Source organism: Montipora capricornis, chromosome 7 (assembly GCF_036669925.1).
Source record: "Montipora capricornis isolate CH-2021 chromosome 7, ASM3666992v2, whole genome shotgun sequence".
Lineage (NCBI taxonomy): Eukaryota > Metazoa > Cnidaria > Anthozoa > Scleractinia > Acroporidae > Montipora > Montipora capricornis.
In genome coordinates this window covers 28,740,914-28,758,413 of record NC_090889.1, presented here as the reverse complement: position 1 = coordinate 28,758,413, position 17,500 = coordinate 28,740,914, and the positions used below count along the sequence as shown (strand labels likewise).

General features: G+C 39.3%; 2 protein-coding genes and 1 pseudogene across 2 annotated transcripts in view; 1 reads left to right on the top strand and 2 right to left on the bottom strand.

Moving 5' to 3' along the window:
- Positions 1-177: 177 nt before the first annotated feature.
- Positions 178-17,500, bottom strand: part of LOC138056787 (uncharacterized) — a 58,831-nt gene continuing 41,508 nt past the window's right edge. Inside the window, exons 3-5 of the mRNA XM_068902681.1 lie at positions 2,905-2,977; positions 1,560-1,712; positions 178-683 (exon numbers count right to left, since the gene is read on the bottom strand). Of these exons, the coding sequence (XP_068758782.1) occupies positions 1,565-1,712; positions 2,905-2,977 (221 nt within the window). The 3' untranslated portion in view covers positions 178-683; positions 1,560-1,564. The remainder of the gene's footprint in view (positions 684-1,559; positions 1,713-2,904; positions 2,978-17,500) is intronic.
- On the bottom strand, positions 4,705-8,971 carry LOC138057590 (GAS2-like protein 2A). Its single transcript, XM_068903556.1, has 5 exons — positions 8,094-8,971; positions 5,719-5,826; positions 5,311-5,401; positions 4,922-5,096; positions 4,705-4,738 (listed from the first exon to the last, which is right to left on the bottom strand). The coding sequence occupies exons 1-5, from the start codon at positions 8,664-8,666 to the stop codon at positions 4,705-4,707; spliced, it is 981 nt and encodes a 326-aa protein (XP_068759657.1). The 5' UTR covers positions 8,667-8,971.
- On the top strand, positions 13,922-15,154 carry LOC138057797 (caspase-3-like; annotated as a pseudogene).

Genomic DNA, 17,500 nt, shown 5'->3' with positions numbered 1-17,500 from the left:
CAATTAAAATTAACATCTTTTGTGAACTCCAACTTCTCTTCTAGCTTAGATTGACCACACGTATGACTTCAAAATAAAAATTATGACAGATCATTGTATTAGTCATATTTACCTATTTGTCAAGGATCGAACATTCATGTTGCTCACTCATAATGTTTTAGGAAATCCTGTATGACTTGAGTTTCAGACAGCAGCCCCCAACAGTTTTTAGTGGGGTGTAGCAGCAAACTAGTGCAGTTTGATAATGTCTAGTAATCTTTAAGCAAAACTAAATTTGGCCAATGTTTTGATTTTTGGATACCCAAATCTCTTTAACCATAGTGATAGCTCTGGTAAGCTAAATCAGCAGGCTGTTAAAAAGTATAGAAGCATTTGTGGTTAAATTTCAGAATAAAAAGCCACACATTTCTATGTCATTGAATAACAAAGGTGCCTATTATTATAGGCTTTGTTCCTCAAAAAGTTCTGACTAATTTGCATGCAGTGGCCCTGTGCAGCCCTGAAATCTGTATTTGCATTACATTTGCTTCGGCATAGAAATACCAATATGTAATTTGCAATTAATCACCTGAAACAAAGATCACTATGGTAAATGTACAAATGATGGTGCACATCTATTGCTTTGTTACACTGTCATAGCTGTGACAACCACCGTAGGCTAGCTGAGGAAGTTCATGCACGTCCTGTGAACCAGAAAATAGCAACAATTTCCACATATTAGCAAAAAATACTTTGAGTGGCTTCCCAAGAATTCCTTTCAAAAACCAAAATGGCACAACCCAAAATATTTGACAGCAAGAGAACTTTTGTTGCTATTATCTATGCATGCTTCACCTTCAATACAGATTAGTATAGCCAGAGATACTAGTACTTTTCAACCCTTAGATGCTGTTACCAGCTGTTCAAAGAAGATTGGAACCTAGGTGATTTAATATCGGGAACAAGTAGCGAAGATATCATTGACGTAACCTACAGTATTGTCATTAATGTGCCAAACAGAGACTCACTGCCTGTCGAAAAAAAGGGTTTTTTGTTGCTGTGGTTGGCACATTTGAATAACAAAAGCAATATTTATAAACAGATATTTTCCCTAAAACCATATTTCACAAAAAAGGGGGGTTCATAGAGTTGTGGGAACTTGGAACTCCCTTCCACTTTCCCTTCGTGAGGCAACAAGTGTAAATTCTTTTAAAGCCTTAGCTAAAAGGTTTTTTATGGATTAGTATAGTTTTTAGTGTTCTTATTGTTATAATATTTAATATTTGCTATTACCACAATTTAATTTGTATTAATATTTTCATTATGGTACCATCGGTGATCTGCTTTAATATGGGGTCTTTGACTCTTTAGCATTTCATCCCTAGGCCTCTGTTTTTTTGCATGCCATAAATTGTAATAAATAAACAAATCCCGGGAAATAAATAAATAAATCCTCTCAATACGTTTTAACCTCAAATTGCCCGAAACTGTTATCTTTCTCACTCATGGAAAACCCAATTTAACGCCAGGGATTCTCAAAACAACAGTACATTAGAATATCACAGATTTATTTTCTTTACCTGATTCAGGAGCCCATATGAAGGAGTATTTCACGTGCTTGAAATGAGCCTGCATTTTCGGGCACAGCAGACTTGAAGACCCTCATGTTAGACAAATCCAAATGCTCTCCCTCAGATCCATTCCTCTTAGCATACCCCATTTCTAAACGCACACTATATGTTTTGAGTTGTTAACAAAAAATCATTAATAAGTATATCTGGGAGTGTGCCGCGTTTACGAAGATGAACTTTGATCGTTATTACTTAGTATCTTGTTTCGTTTTTAGCACAAAGACATGAGAAAGTTGAACTGAGGATTGATTGTTCATTTTAACAGCAGCTTTGCTTAATTCTCATTTACGATTACAGAATTTCCGTTCGAGATTAGCAGTATAAAGCATTGTTTAATTTTATTCCCCCTACGTTATAAAGGAGAAAGAATGTACTCTCTTAAAATAAATGAGAAGAAAGTGCTACCTTTGTAATGACATTTACAAATGGTTAAACTTTCAAGTCCTCTCGGATAATGACTATAAACCGTAGGCCCCGAACCCACACACTATTCGAAAAGAGAAGGGGATGGAGTCCTCGGTGGCTGTCCTTTTCTCTCCCGTAGAAGTGGCCGGCTTGGCAGTGATTTCTCTAAAAAGGCTTACGGTATATGACACCACCAAAGCAGAAACCGTATGAGTCATAAGTCCAACAGAGACTTCACCGAGTGCTGGGACATGTAGATGTACGTCAAGGTTTACCCGCCTTGATCTTAAATAAACGAGTTTGAATTTTCCTGAATTTTGCTGCCTGTCTCATACATTGAGACCTGACGAACTGCGGTGCACAACACCACATGTCTGCGGCACCGGCAATGCGACAGACAGGACGTCGAAAATATATATTGCAGGGTAGTACGTGCATTAATCTCATAAATAGGCCATTTGCAGCCGGCGATCACATGGTACAAAAGACGACACCCTTACTGGAAAGCAAATTACGCACTGGAACTTCTAAAACTAAGTAACTTAACTTAAATTTTCTTTGTTTTGAGCCATGTGATCACTAGGTGCAAAAGCCCTTGTGACGGCTGGGTTTCGCGTTTTCCAGCTGGGTGCCCTGCGCGGACATTTAGTTTCGGGCATGCGCATAGGTGGCCTTCAATGTAAAACCACGAGGACCACCGAGTTTTTACCTGAATTCTGAGTTCACTAAGGTTAATCGGTTTTCACAGTTATGAAGACCCATCGGTGTAACAGGAATTGCGAGTTTGTCTCACGATGCCTCGTGCCGAAATAAACGTTGAAATTTACGGCTAGTTTACATTTGCATCTACAGCCCTATTGTGAAAGGGTTGAGTTCAATACTGACGCACCTTGATAGGGTGAGCGGAGTCCTGAGATGGACTGCCATACAGCAATCAACCAAACGATCAAACGAAGATAAAGCTGTCGAAAAAATATGTTAAAAGATAACATGAGCAGGTCGATTGTCGGCAAGTGTAGGTCTAATTTTACAGACACCTCGAATGTCTACTAGGAGCTAACCTCCGATCAGGTGTTCTTTTCTTTAGGTTTTCGCGCCTTGTGTAAAAAAAAGATTGGCCTTTTTTATACTAGAGACGCATAAGCCCTCCAGACCGGAATTAAGCGTCTTTCGTGTTACCCGTCTAGTGTAAAGACGGCACGAACTGTGTAATGTGAAGTGCTAGTGATTGAAAGGCTATTTTTCCAGTATTACGTCAACATCCATTTACTTTTTAAGGATGAGACCACTGCAAAAACCGTGTACGATCAAACTTGCTCTACGTTGGATCAAAATAGATCGTGACCACACCATAAAAAACTTTAAAATAGAAAATATCCTGCAAAGGTTGGTCAAGACAACGTGAACATAGGCGTTGTTGCTTGCAATATTTCGGCTGGCCAACACCAGCCTTCTTCAGGTTTATTGAATGGATAAATGCTAGTAACAAGATCTTTATATTTACCGGAAATGACATAAAAATGCTACGTGATGTGTTATAAAAACGGAAATGCATAAAAAAGAGGAGAGAGAATAATACATGATAACAAGATGAAAAAAACAAAAGAAAAAAAGGCAGCTAAACTAAATTACATTTCATCTCTTCTGTTAAGGCCTGCAGGCTCCAGTGTTTTTCCTCTGTGTATGAGGAATGCCTCACGAGCCTTTCTGATGGAGTCACGACTAGTGTGTAGTTGTTCGAGCGGTATAAGGATCATGTGATCCTCCGCGTGACCACTGGTCAGGAAGTGTCGTGAAACCGCAGTGGGGTATAACTACAAAAGGGGCTTATAATAGGTCGCCTATGTTCATTAAAGCGGTCTTTAAGACGACGTTTGGTCTCTCCGATGTACTGAAGATTACATTTAGTGCACTGAATCATGTAAATTACATTAGGGGTTTCACAAGTAATATGTGATTTGATTTTGAAGGTTTGTCCAGTACTATAAAAAGTATATTGATTACGGCCATCCTCAATAAAAGGACAGGCGGTGCAACTAGTTTTATTGCACCGAAACGAGCCGGATGGAGACCCAGATTGGTCGGTGTAAGTAGGTTCCGGCAATTTAGCTCTAACTAGAATGTCACTAATGTTTTTACAACGCCGGTAGGCTACTAAAGGGAGATTAGTAAAAACATTTTTACAGCGACCAGATGAATAAAGCACGTTTGAGTGTTTGTGAATTATACGGGATATGTTAGGTAAAGCGGGGTTATAGGTAATGACGAACGGAACAGTATCTGTCTGTTGTTTAGGTTTGGGTTTAAGAGCGTCGTTCCGGGAAATGTCAGAAGCACGTCGTATCTGGGTTTTAAGGAAATTAAGTTCGTAACCTCGGTTGACGAGGTAGTCCATAAGTTCCTTACAGCGTTGTTTGTAAGTGTCATTGTCGGAGCATATGCGTCGAAGGCGAAGTGCAAGGCTATATGGAATGGAACGTTTAGTGTGGGTGGGGTGGCATGAGGAGATGAGTAAATATTGATGTTTGTCAGTGGGTTTAGTGTAAAGATCGGTTTCTATGAGACCATCCTTGAGTGAGACCATCACATCAAGGAATGAAATATTTGTGAGGGAATGCGAACAAGTGAATTTAATGGTGGGATGAAGGTTATTGAGATAATCGACAAATACTTTCAGTTATCTGAACCTTCAGTCCAAATAACGAAAATATCGTCCAGAAAACCTAAAATATAATAATAAAATATTAGGTGGTAACTTTCAAATTTTAACCGAGTGATGCATTGGGAGGAGTTTCTTTTTCAAAAAATCACTATTTTACACAAAACACTCTGCGCTGTGTTCTCTAAACTTGCTGTTTGGGAAGATCTGTATTCAACATATCAGAATAAGATATGTTTATACAAACCTGAAAAGCGTGATTTTGGCATGAAGACCAGGATGCTGTGCGCCGTGTGATACAGGCAGGCCTCCCGAGTCATGACTATCAGTACTTGAAATACTCAAGGAGCTCGGAGATCGACCAATCGCATCGCTCCCACTGCGTGACCTCGGTGACTTGACAGAGTTTCTTCTTTGCTTGTCTGTTGAGTGGGAAAAAAAACATTGCGATCTGTTGTTTGAGTGGGAAAAAAACATTGTAACAGATGCAATCGACAGCAAAATCAATGAGGGGCTACGCTGCTCTTTTCTATTTCCTATGACTTCATACTACTTACGGGGTTATGCTACTTATGGGGTTCGAATATTTAAAATTGAGCAGATTCTTCCATAAAATTTCCTGGCATTCGACCTCACCTGACATTTTGCATGGATCGTGTTTGTCGAAGTACCTTTCCAGAGTGTCCCAGCCTCCACCGACTCTTACCATAACGTGTTTTCGCATTACCTGAAAGAAAAGAATCATAAGCATACTAGCCTGGCTTCTGAATTTATTTAACTTAAGATAGCCTTAAATGACCTAAGATGCAGTTGTATGCCTCGTAAAGAAAGTTATTTAATCCACATCCTAATCAGATTCACTATATCTTCAAAGTATGGATTCTCATCTCGGTCAACCATTTTCTTGGTATCATTGTCTTCAAGATTTCTGCCACGCTTGAAAAAATATCGAGAGTTAATTCCTTTTACTGTATTTTATTGACTCTCATACACCGTGACAATTATGACCAATAAAAACAAGGGTATGCATCGCAACTTCCTTACCCTGACAAATATCAGATTTTTGCTTTCTCCCATTCGGTACTTTCCTTCTGCAACGCGCAACACTGGAAACCGCACTGGGCATGTGCACTGCTCCAGTACTTGATAAACCTGCATGTCAATTCAGTGTAAATCTGTTAGCCCCGATCAAAGTGGCCTCCTACAACAATAGTAGTAGACACTACACTAGATGTTCTTTGAAAATTGCTTTTTGAAAGTTACAAGGCATGCGTGCATCGAAGTTCTCGGCAAATGCGTAAAATACCGGTGATTGAGGAGAATAAACTCGTGCGTAATCTGAGACAACAAGGTTGGCTCGGTATAGTTTTTGCAAACATTTAAAACTTTGTTTTCAAACTAAACAAATCATTAGTTTTCAAAAATGAAGGCTACTATTACTCGACGTCTGAAAATGTTGAGAGTAAGTGGAATGAGTAACGTAATCTTATGTTAAAACAAGATTTAGAAACCAAAAAAGGATAAAGGGATTACATAAACAACTTTAATACAATTGCTGACGGATGCATCGTCGAGTTTCATAACATCGAAGAAGTTTAGAAATGTGCCAATAGCATTTCAGTGAGATTAAAATACTACGAAATGTCATCGGTAATTAAGCAAACGCATATCCTGGGAAAAATATTTATCCTCAGCACAAAAGAGAACTAATTAAGTATCTATAATTTTGTCTAAGAGCAAGACAAGATGAACACAAGGCATCAAAAATATAAACTCACATTTTACTTTGATTCGTGTATGGTGTTGTTTTTTTTGTTTGTTTGGTTTTCAAAATGCTTTCTTTCGTGATCAATAAAAAACGTTGTTTTCATATTCAAACGGAGCTTAAATTAAAATTCTGCCGAAGAATCTTAAATATAGAACTTGAAAACTGAGTTAGGTAGCAAATAATAACATAAAATGTTAAGGAAAGGATCGGCATGTCAGTTGTCAGGATTTTGGTGCACGTGGCTATGCTGACACGGTCACTTTGCATGAACACTGTAATAATCAGTAATCTCCTTCTGGAGGGATAAGCAAATGACACTTGGGGAATTACAGTGCTTCTATGGAAATCTGTTTTCGACAACATAGATGATTCTTTTCAAATTTTGAACGATTTAGCTGTGCCACTTATCGTTTTCTGTTGTTTCAATTTTACTTGGGATATTTTCGGCCTGCCGAAAAAAATACCGTAAAACTGCTATTACTATAATTTCTAGTGGTTTGTGCCAAAATTAACTAACATTGCTCTACAAGACCTTCAAGAGATCAAATTTTTCAAAGCAAAGCCATTTCATGCATTTTATCTCACCTACCAGGTGAGTTCCAAAGATCACTTACATCGGTGAATATTGGTCGTTACCTCACTGAATTTTTTTTCCGTCGAGCATTTTAAATTCACCAATATGAGAAACAGACATTTTTTTCTGCTCTTAAATTGTTTGAATAACTTTTAATAAAACATCTCGGGGAAAAGCTGTGTGTTTGAAAAAAAGGATAAAAATGCAGGGAAAAATGCACGGCCTCACCATGTAACAATAATTTACTCTCCGACGGAAAAAAACACGTGCCACTGTATAAATAAAGACCTGCTTAGTTTTAATTTTAGCTTACAACAAAAATATAGAGGGCACACTTTGATTTCGGTGTGCAATTAAAGCTAAAAAGAATTTGGTTTGTGCAAAATTGAGTCATCGATCTTCATATTATCTATCCACAATATAATTTAATTTCCATGAAATCAATCATGACGAATTTATATGTAAAGCAGGATCGCTTTTGTCTACTTGAAACGATAGATTTGCATTTCTTAAACCCCTCGCTTTAAAAGGATTTAGATCGATTTGCTTTATTACCTTTTTTTCTCATACCTTATTTTTCACATCAACGATCTTCATATTAAACATGTGAGGTGTTTGCTTTCTCAAAAAGAGAACCAGAGATTAAAACTGAATTTTGAGGATAACATTCTGTTCTGGTTGTAGCCAGGACTGTGGTTCGACCGGTAAAATGTTTCTGTTCCGATCGACTGTCAATAAAATTTTCAACAATCGCAAATCTAAAATCTTTGCGGACAACAAGAAAAGTTACTCCTTTTTGTCATGCAAACAGGCAGGGAAATCAAGCACAATGGACTTCTGATGAAAACTCTATATGATAAAATTGAAACTGTCAGACAAGACTAATTTAAATAATGGTGTTCTAGTACATATTTCATAGATAGTGCTGGACTGGTGTCATAAGTATATATTCCATGCTGAGCGATTCTTTTTTCTTTTTCGGTCTGTACTTGTTCACTTGAATCATTCAATAAAAACTCTATAATCTATTGACATTTTATTTTCTAGCTGAAACGACCTCTTATATCGTATACTCACAAGATCATCTAGGCTGTGTGATTTGTGTTCCTTTTTTAACCGAATCATGGGTTCCTCCATAATTTCGTCTGCGGGTTGCTGTTCAATCTCTTGGTCGATTTCATTCTCCATTCTCACCAGATCTGATGGTTCTAAGCCAAATTTTACACTTATTCGCGCCACATCCATTAATGTCAGAATAACAGATTTCTCGTTCTTGTGAAGAACGAGATCTTCAGTCTCAAACATAATAACGTCTGATACTCCAAGTTCGCGACACCATCGGATAAAGTTTGCGACGTTATCCCTTGCAATAAACGAGCCACGAAAAGCAGTCCTTTCCTTATAGGTAACGCCGCAAGGTGGAAACATATTTCGAGGTATGGATGGGTTTTTGCCGAGAAATTCCTCGCCTGTGCGCTGAATCGTGTTAGCTAGTCTGCACAAAACAACTCCTGTCTCTAAATCTTCCAACAGCGTCTCTACCGTGATCACCAAACTCAAGATACTCGACATCCATGCGGCCAGATCTTCTTTCATAGCCGCCATACATCTGTCGGAAGTACCTGATCTATCTTTGCTGCGATCCGCCATCTTTCCACCACTTTTGTATTTGTTAATAATCAGAATATCACTCGCAAACGTAAATGTCGATTGGTTTGCTTCTGATGGTTTTGTACACTATTCGCCGGGTCACTGATAACGCACTAACTGCATGTCCCTTAGCTGATTTTTGCCGCTTCGACGCTTCGGCTGTGTTCATGGAAACGACATCAGTACACCCTTGCAAAACCTTGAGACGCGCGCACGACGTTAAACGTGGTATCGATAAAACATTCATAAACCTGCATTTATTGCAGCCGTTCGTGACTGCTTTGTTTACAATTCTAAAGATAGTTGTTTTCCATACTTATGATCGCACGCTTCGGGTGTACAAAACATCAATTGTTAATATGACATACTAGTCACTTTAAATCTCTCTTATTGGATCATATCAAAGCAAACAATAAAATTTTCGTACGTAACCTCTCGCAACTTTGTGAAAACGCCAGGGTCGACATATTTTTGCATTTCGAACTTGAAACCTTTAAGGGTCTGCTTAACGTTCAAGTTGACTGGTTAAACTGTGTAATATTTGGTCGTAAAAAAAACGAGGTTTTAGACAGCGCTCTTCAGCGGCGCTCAGCCGTTATTTAAATACTTCGAGGGCGGGGTTCTGTCTTTGTTCCTTAAACGGCATTTGGTGTATCGTTCCTATTGGTTTAAGTTAATATATTATTATTTTGGTGTAACAAAGATCGGTGAGGGAACGTGACGTTCTAGTGAGGTTTTAACATGGTATCAACAAAACGGTCCAAGCCCTGCTGTATTGGGTTTCCTCCGAGAAGAAAGAGATATATAAGTAGTCCATTACGTGATTCCCTTGAATGCATGAACATCAGCACCCGCGTGCCAAAAAAACCAAATGCTCCGAGAGCTCCATTAATCTGGATTGAATGGGGAAATTATCAACGCAATGGCGCCGTATTCCTTTCGCTATCCACTTGAAATAATTAGCACTTATCGCAGGGTTGATGTCTGATGCGGCTTTTGCGTCATCATTACCCCAAGCCAAAAGACAAATAGAACAACTTTTTCGCAAAGTCATGTGGTAAATTATCTGTTAAAAATTATGTGGGCGTTTTGACTTAAGAAACCAGCGAAAATTGCTTATCTGCAAGACCGATACTCGAGAGGGGAGTTGAATAGATTTTACTTTGGTACCTTTTGAAATGCTCCAAACTGGAAAAAAAAAGGCATGGTGGACATCATTTTTCTTCCGAACTCGGGACACAGCTGCCGACATATTTTCGGCTTTTTTACGAAAAAAAAGTGTGTGCGCGGAAAAAAAACTGCAAAATGTTTGGGAACAGAATGCACGCAAGATTGTATACAACTGCTCGAAACCAAAGATGGTGTCCGATTCCATTAATATCTCCAAAATAGCGTAATGCCAAACTGGATTTTAAGGCACATTCTCTACTATCACCCCACACCTTTTGAGATCTTCCACTCTACAATAGCGAAATGGATGCCTTCTGGCTGGATGAACAATTTCTAGGCAGCTAATGCGAGATCTACTACTAACTTTGCCCGTCCACTAACATGGCGACGATGGCGTCACGTTGACCTTTCCATACTGACATACATACCCGGGTTGAGGGGGCGGGGGGGGGGGTATCTACCTTATAAGGGCTTAGTGGGGATCTACGTTGCGGCACAGCGCGTCTTTTTGTCGGGGATTTTTGTCTTAATACAGTGGTATCGAATTTATCATTTTTGTCTTCTCCGGATATCGATTTATCAATAAAATTTTTACAAGACTCCTGTTAAGTAATATTGACTTCCGTTGACTTTGGCATTGCTACCAGGCACATTAAACAGTCTTACGGGACGGGCTAACAAAAAATGGGGAATTCTGTCTGTGTATTAAACAGGGTCAGGATATGAGGGGCCGCGCCTGCACCTCCTCACCCAGGGATATATCGATTCCTCCCCCCCCCCCCCCCACGGAATATCATACTATTAAAAGTAACGTCACAAATCTACTTAATTCCCGAAATTTAACGATCTAATTCTGTTAACTTTTTTTCGGTGTTCGCTTTTATTCTAATGTCATTTGAGAGTTAATTTCATTTTATTGGCTGCAAAATATATCCATGTGACTTGAGGCCATATTTGGTAGTGTTAACGTTAGGTAAAGATAAAGCATTTTCACCAATGACTGTGTTGTCAACTGGCTTGCCGGATATCGTAAAGAATTTTTTCTTTCAAATTTCTTTAAATTCGGAACCATGTCAGCTCAGTTGATAAACCCATTTCTTTGTCAGTTCACTTCCCCACCAATCAGGGGCACAAAACGATAATCTTCGGTTGTTTAAATAGGTGTTCAGGAGAATCATAAACTGTTTCTAAGAATTTTCAATTTGGTTGCTACGTTGCCAAACAGCTCTGGATTTCTTTACTAAAACAGGGGATAAGGAAATCCTTACGTTTTCGGAAGGGATATTTTTGCAATTTTTGGCATTTAAACAAGGTACCTATCAGGTTTCGGATGAGCAAATAGTTTACTCAGTCATTGCCTAAAATTGTTCGGACCCTTCAATTCAGCTAAGATATCCGAACAGCTCAACTTCCTCTAGGTGATAAAAATATCTCTTTTAGACAGGGTTTTTAACCTTACAATGAGCCTCAAAATGTCTCTCAAAGGCTCTTGGCTCAATGTTATGGTTGGCTGCTCGGACCGATACTTCACCCACACATTTTTTTAGAAACTGATTCCTTTCATCAGTTTATTTTGCCATGTATGGCAAGAAAGCAGAAGAAAGCCTAGAGTAAGATGTAGCATCCTTGTCCGGAAGTGGAAATTCTGAAGAGTCACGTTGCGTAAAATGTCATTGATGGAAACTGAAACTAAAGAAGATTGCACCAACATTGGGTTTTCTATTATATATTCATATTCGACGCCTCCAAAAAAGATTTCGATGCTTATGACTCAGATGAGTCTGTCAACCTCCATCGCTACAGGTTGTGTAGAGCCAAAGCAGTGGACACACGAAGCGCGACACAGATCAGCATCGCACTTGCCCTCTGGTCTCGGAAAGACCGCGATCACCATATATTGCTATGGAGATCAGGTGCCCACAATGGAACAGACAGTTTCTCCTGGCAGTATGTTAATGGTAAGTGTTTTTTCGCTGGCCAAACGTTTGAGAGCCGTTATCACGTCGCTGAGCAACTAACAGCCTCTAAACTGAAGGCACCTGCCGCATTCATTTACAACGTGTTGTGTGTTAAATTGTAGAACAACCGTCCCCTAAGTTCATAAAGTTTTTCATTATGCCTACGATCTTTGCCCTCGGATGCAATTTTGACAGATAATTAGGCCGTTCATATTCCACGGCCCAAGTGTCACAAGGGTGTCCCATAGCATTTCTCGTCCTGTGTCGTCACTCACGGGAACGCTCCTTTGCATTTGGTTGCCGCGAAATCGAAGAGTCACGTCAGGCGCCGTTGGGCGCCCCTGCTGTCGAAAGCGGAACCGTGACTTGACGCTGCGGATTGTTTCGAGAAGCGGAGTAGTGAACGTCTGTCATTAAAGCGAGGCTTCGCGTTGAAAAACCTTTGAAGCTTTCGTGGAAGGAGACATTTTTTTTTTTTGACGGGTAGATCGATTTTACCTTCCGTTACGATGACCCTGACGAGGGACTCAGTAGGGTTCTTTGACCAATCATACAGGCGTGCTTAAAAATTCTGCGCGTGATCTGGGCACGGTTCTTTCACGAGAAAGCCGATTAACTTAATCCAGGATGATCGTAAAAACTTCTTGTTTCATGTTTTTTTTCTCTTTGTTGGTGAAAGTTTACACTCCTGGTCTTATCTGCTTTTGTTTGTTTCACGCATGTTACCTTCTGTCCGTCTTGATGTAAGTTGTGCCGTAATACATCATCAACGTTGGTTCTTTTAACAGGCATTTTGGGGTAGAGCAATAAACTCCTTGGTTAATTTTTAATCTGGGATTAGCTGTTAATGCTGTTTGGAACAACTCGGCCCTGATAAGTAAAAAGCTCAGCAGCTTTTGGATAGATTTCGTTCATGTACTTGGCTTCAGGAGCCTGGTCGACTGGAGGACAGTGCATCGTGCAAATGCGAAAGCGGCCCGCGATTCAGAATTGTCTCAATTTCTGGACTCCTGTTAACCACTACTCAGTGCGTCCTAACGTGACCCAAATAGAGAGAGATTATACGTACTCGAGTCTAAATGAAATTGTTTTATAGAAAAGGGGAATGCAAAATGGTGAAAGCACGTTTGGTGAATCATTGGCTTCTCCGAGGAAACAGAGCAGACGGAGACACTTGAAGAGGAAGTTACTAACTCTACGTCTATTTTAAGTTTGTATTGTTTTAGATTCTTCACCCGCACGTTATTCCTGGATATTTAGCACCCTACAGATGCAGAGCGATTCTGGGAAATTCACTCATTAAATCTCTCCTGTCCGCAATTTGAATTTCCCGCGAAGCAAAAATATTTCGTACGCCCCTCGACTTCATCAAACGGCACGCATAGATGAGGCTTCACAATGGCATTTTAGTAAATCCATACGTGTTAGTCATCAACAATGTGTCAATTCACTATCTAGCAAGTCTATGTGGCGATGCATCGCATTCGAAGAAATGGTGTTCTGAATCCACGACCGAGACAACATAAGAGGCGTTTTTCATAAGAAGCGGGTGTTCCGAAGAACGTTGTTGAGCGTTTCACTGAACTTGTCTGGAGAGGAGATGTCTTGTGGAATATTAACTGGAGAAAACTCGTCAACTAGGGCGAGTTAGGTGAGTCCATTTTGGAGTGTGTCTGTAAGCCTGATCACCAAGTTCTCTCTCGATTACCACCTTCATCCCGGAATATCATATATGGCAATCACGGGGGGAAAGGGGTGGGAAGTTGTGGTGATAATGGGGTTATGCTATATCGATGCTATGAGGGGGTGGTGATAATGGTTGCTCCCCGATCCCGCGGAGTTAAGGGAACGTTAACGTCACACCAGTTCCCAACAGTTGATGATCTTAAGAGCAATATATGTATTAAAAAAAAAATTGCATCAATTTATCTTCCCTTCAATTACATCACATTGGTGATTGTGTCATCATCATTATCATCATCATGCTGTATCATCATCAAAATAATAATTACTATTATCATTACTACTACTATTATTATTATTATTATTATTATTATTATTATTATTATTACTATCATCATCATCATTGGTATTAACAGTTGTTATCATTAACCTTTCTTTGCAGTTGATCACGACAGTTTTATTTGCATAATAATGAGCCATGGAAATGAGAGGGGTATCCTGGGAGTAGACTGTCAAACAGTGGCTGTTGAGAAAATAACAGCCAAATTCCAAGGTGACCAATGCCCCCAGTTGGCAACAAAACCAAAGCTGTTCTTCCTTCAGGCCTGCAGAGGTGAAGTTGATGATGTGGGATACTTGGTCCATCAAGGACAAGGCAGTCATGTTTGTGCAGATGCAGGCGAAGAAGGTGAAATGCCTGTGAATTGCCATCAGATGCAGATATCTTGATTGCGTACTCAACCACAAAGGGCTATTTATCCCACAGACGCTTTACAGTAAATATCAAAGATGCAGAACGTTATGGAAAGATCCTTGGCTCATGGTTTATATCCTGTTTGATGCAAGTCTTACAACAATATTCCCACAAAGAGGATCTCATGACAATGTTAACTAGAGTTAACAATTCCTTGAGCAAGCAGTACTCAGAACCTGATGGGTGCAAACAGATTTCATGTCAACTTTCCATGCTCACAAAAAAGGTTTACTTTGTCAATTTTCTAGGCAAGAATCAACAGCAGCAGGCATGGTGAACAATGAAATAATCTAGTTAACAAGTTGAACATTTGAGAAGTGTTCCTTTCAACGTTTTGAAAGACATCAGCCATTTTATTAACAAATCAAAAACTTAAGAAAAAGACGACACTTTTTCAGTTTTGAAATCATGTTTTGACGGAACCACCATTAGTTACTGCATCCTGAGAGTGAATATTAAGTTAACATAAACGTTTTTAAAACAATAGATGGTACATAACAGGAATTACTATATAGGTGGACAACAAAAGAAGAAGTGCAGAGAAACAAACTTAAAATTCACTCTCACAATGCCCCCCAACTGACGACAACAACTGGTTCTGTTAACACAAGTTTTCAAATCTTAAGTTTCTAGTAGCTTACAGCTATCAAGACCTACTAGAAAATCAAAATTTAATGTACAAGCAGTATTTTGACCATAGCTTTCATTAAGTTGAAGAATGATAAATTAGGTGTCACTGGCCCTCAGTGAGTTTAACATCAAAAGCAAAGAAAGGCTAAACATCTGACACAGAGAGAAAACGAGAAACAAACGAACAGGTCAATCAATGGATGGATTGTTTAAGTTGTCGCTCTAAAATTCTAGTGCATTAAATTTGAGCTTTTACTGAAATCAGTTATCTTTATGGGGGCTTAGTAGTGAGATTACTGCCGCCCTAGACTACGAGCAGTCCCTTTGTTTTTTATAGTGCGAAAAAAACAGGCCGCGCGAAACTTGGCCGCGCGAAAGCTGGTGTCTGGGCGGAAGGCGAAGACACCAGCTTTCGCGCGGCCAAGTTTCGCGCGGCCTGTTTTTTTCGCTCCGCTCTCGACGGACTATAAGAAAACAAAGGAACTGCTCGTAGTCTATGGCCGCCCACCAATGTGGCCCAAGTTCAATTCCTGGACTTGGCATCATATGGGTTGCCCAGTCGTCCCTCTCCTCAAAAACCATTGTTTGACCTGATTTCTACGTATGGTGTCCCCAATTGGTGCCCCAGCAGTAGAAGACTTGACAATTAATTAAACAAAGTTCATTATTTATTTATCTATGAGAGAGGTTATGTCATGACTGTTATATTCATTTAACAGATAATTTACGGTGCAAGGTACCCTTACATGAAATTTTGGCGACACAAAATATCGCTAAATTAAAATGTACCAAAATTAAGTGTCGCTAACTTTAAATCGTCGCTAAATTAAAGTGACTCCAATGGGAAATTCCGCCATCTGGTCCGTTTCACAAGATCACGCTATTTACGGTCGATTTTGACTTGTATCGGATGTCTACTGAATACATTTCAGCTTCACAACTGAAATGGATTCTTCGCTCGCATTAAATCTCGCTTCCCATGTGGACTAGGGGTTTCCACGCTTAAAAAGAGCTGTGGAATCCTAGACTAAATGAAAAGCTTGACACAATTCACCAGGAAAATAATCCGCACGACTGGTACGCAGTTGCTGCAATAAGAGAAACTGTTAGTCGGCTTACACCAGTCTCCAGGAAGGAGATGTATCCTCAAGGGATGGGAGAAAGCGGGAGTCAAGGAAATTGCCAACAGCGACAAACCACTACCACCTGTTGATCGATTTGAAGAAATCGACCTGTCTTGATCGGTGTTTTAGAAAGTTAATGGCTAGGTACTCGTAAAAGGAGCATTGACTCTGTGTGATAATGTAAATATGAGTGAGGACAGCATGAAGCTGAAGATATGACATTATAGTTGCAGTTTTATTTGTTTTGTTAAGTTTTATAACGTTGTATGATTTTTTTTACGATTTTTTTTTTAATGAACCCATTGACGTTTATGATTTTATCAAATAAATTTTCTATTTCGTAAGAAAAATTGTGTTTGTTCATCGTGGTAAAGTACAATAATAATAATCAAGGTATTATCGTTTGTCCCACGACGTGGTCACTTGTGATATGAATCGCCAAGTAACTACATCATGAAACAAACGATTAATAATTTTAATGTTCTATTGTCGTCGCAGAAGTTTTGAATACCTTAATTCGCCAGAAAGTTTCAGCTTGCGAAATCGCGAAAATTTAGTGACTTATGTTCCAAAATTACGAAAAATTGCTAAATTATATTAAGTTGTCGCTAAATCCTGATTTTTCAAAATCGCTAAATTAACGTGTCGCCAAAATTTCATGTAATAAGGTAAACTTACACCAGCCAATGTCGATGATTCTCACAGTATACCTTTTAAGGCTAAGTACTATGAACCGCAAATACTTCAGCTTCTGGATAAATGATAAGTGAATGAAAAAGCCAAAAACAAGCACAGGGGGCTTTGTTCCAGTCTCTTCTCTTTCTTTTTCTCCTATTGCTCCAGTCTTGCTGTGCTGTGCACTTTCAGATTTTTTCACTCCTTCTCAACTATCCAGAAAAGGGCTGCCAGCAGTCTATAAATCACAACCTTTTCAACCCATTTTGTGTTTAAATTCATACTGAAGTGTCCAAAGACAGATTTGCACACAGACTTGGTATTAAAATTGCAAAAAAAACAATATTTCACAAGGGATACCTTCTTGGACCCAAATTGTTCCCCAATTCTTCCTGGAAAAATTTCTACTTTTACATTGAATTTCCCCTCTACAGTTACACAACAAACATTTCTAGACGAATTGAAAGTATAAAATTGATGCAGTTCTAAGTAAATACTAGTGTAGATGGATTGTTGATGACCCATGTGTTAAGCAATATTGTGACAGTTTATGAGAGAAACGGTCATCTTTCAATTTCAAAGTAGTACTTAGTTGAGTCTAGTGCACTGCATCACTTGCATCTGACATCACTAACTGGTGTTCCAAACATAGCTTCCCCCAAGTCCTCACTAAGTTCGGCAAGTTTCTTGGGATTGTTATAATGAGTCACAGCTTGTGCCATTGCCCAAGCCCTCTTCTCAGGATTGTCACTCTTAAAAATTCCTGATCCCACAAAGACACCATCTACGCCAAGCTGCATCAGAAGTGCCACATCAGCAGGGGTGGCTGTACACAAAAAA

Bases quoted from the DNA above. Each gene is read 5' to 3' on its own strand.
- LOC138057590 (XM_068903556.1), bottom strand. From the start codon at position 8,666: ATGGCGGATCGCAGCAAAGATAGATCAGGTACTTCCGACAGATGTATG. The intron at 5,402-5,718 runs GTAAGGAAGTTG...CTTTTCTTTCAG, and splicing joins AAAATCTGATATTTGTCAGG to GTAATGCGAAAACACGTTAT. The intron at 5,097-5,310 runs GTGAGGTCGAAT...CCCACTCAACAG, and splicing joins CGATCCATGCAAAATGTCAG to ACAAGCAAAGAAGAAACTCT.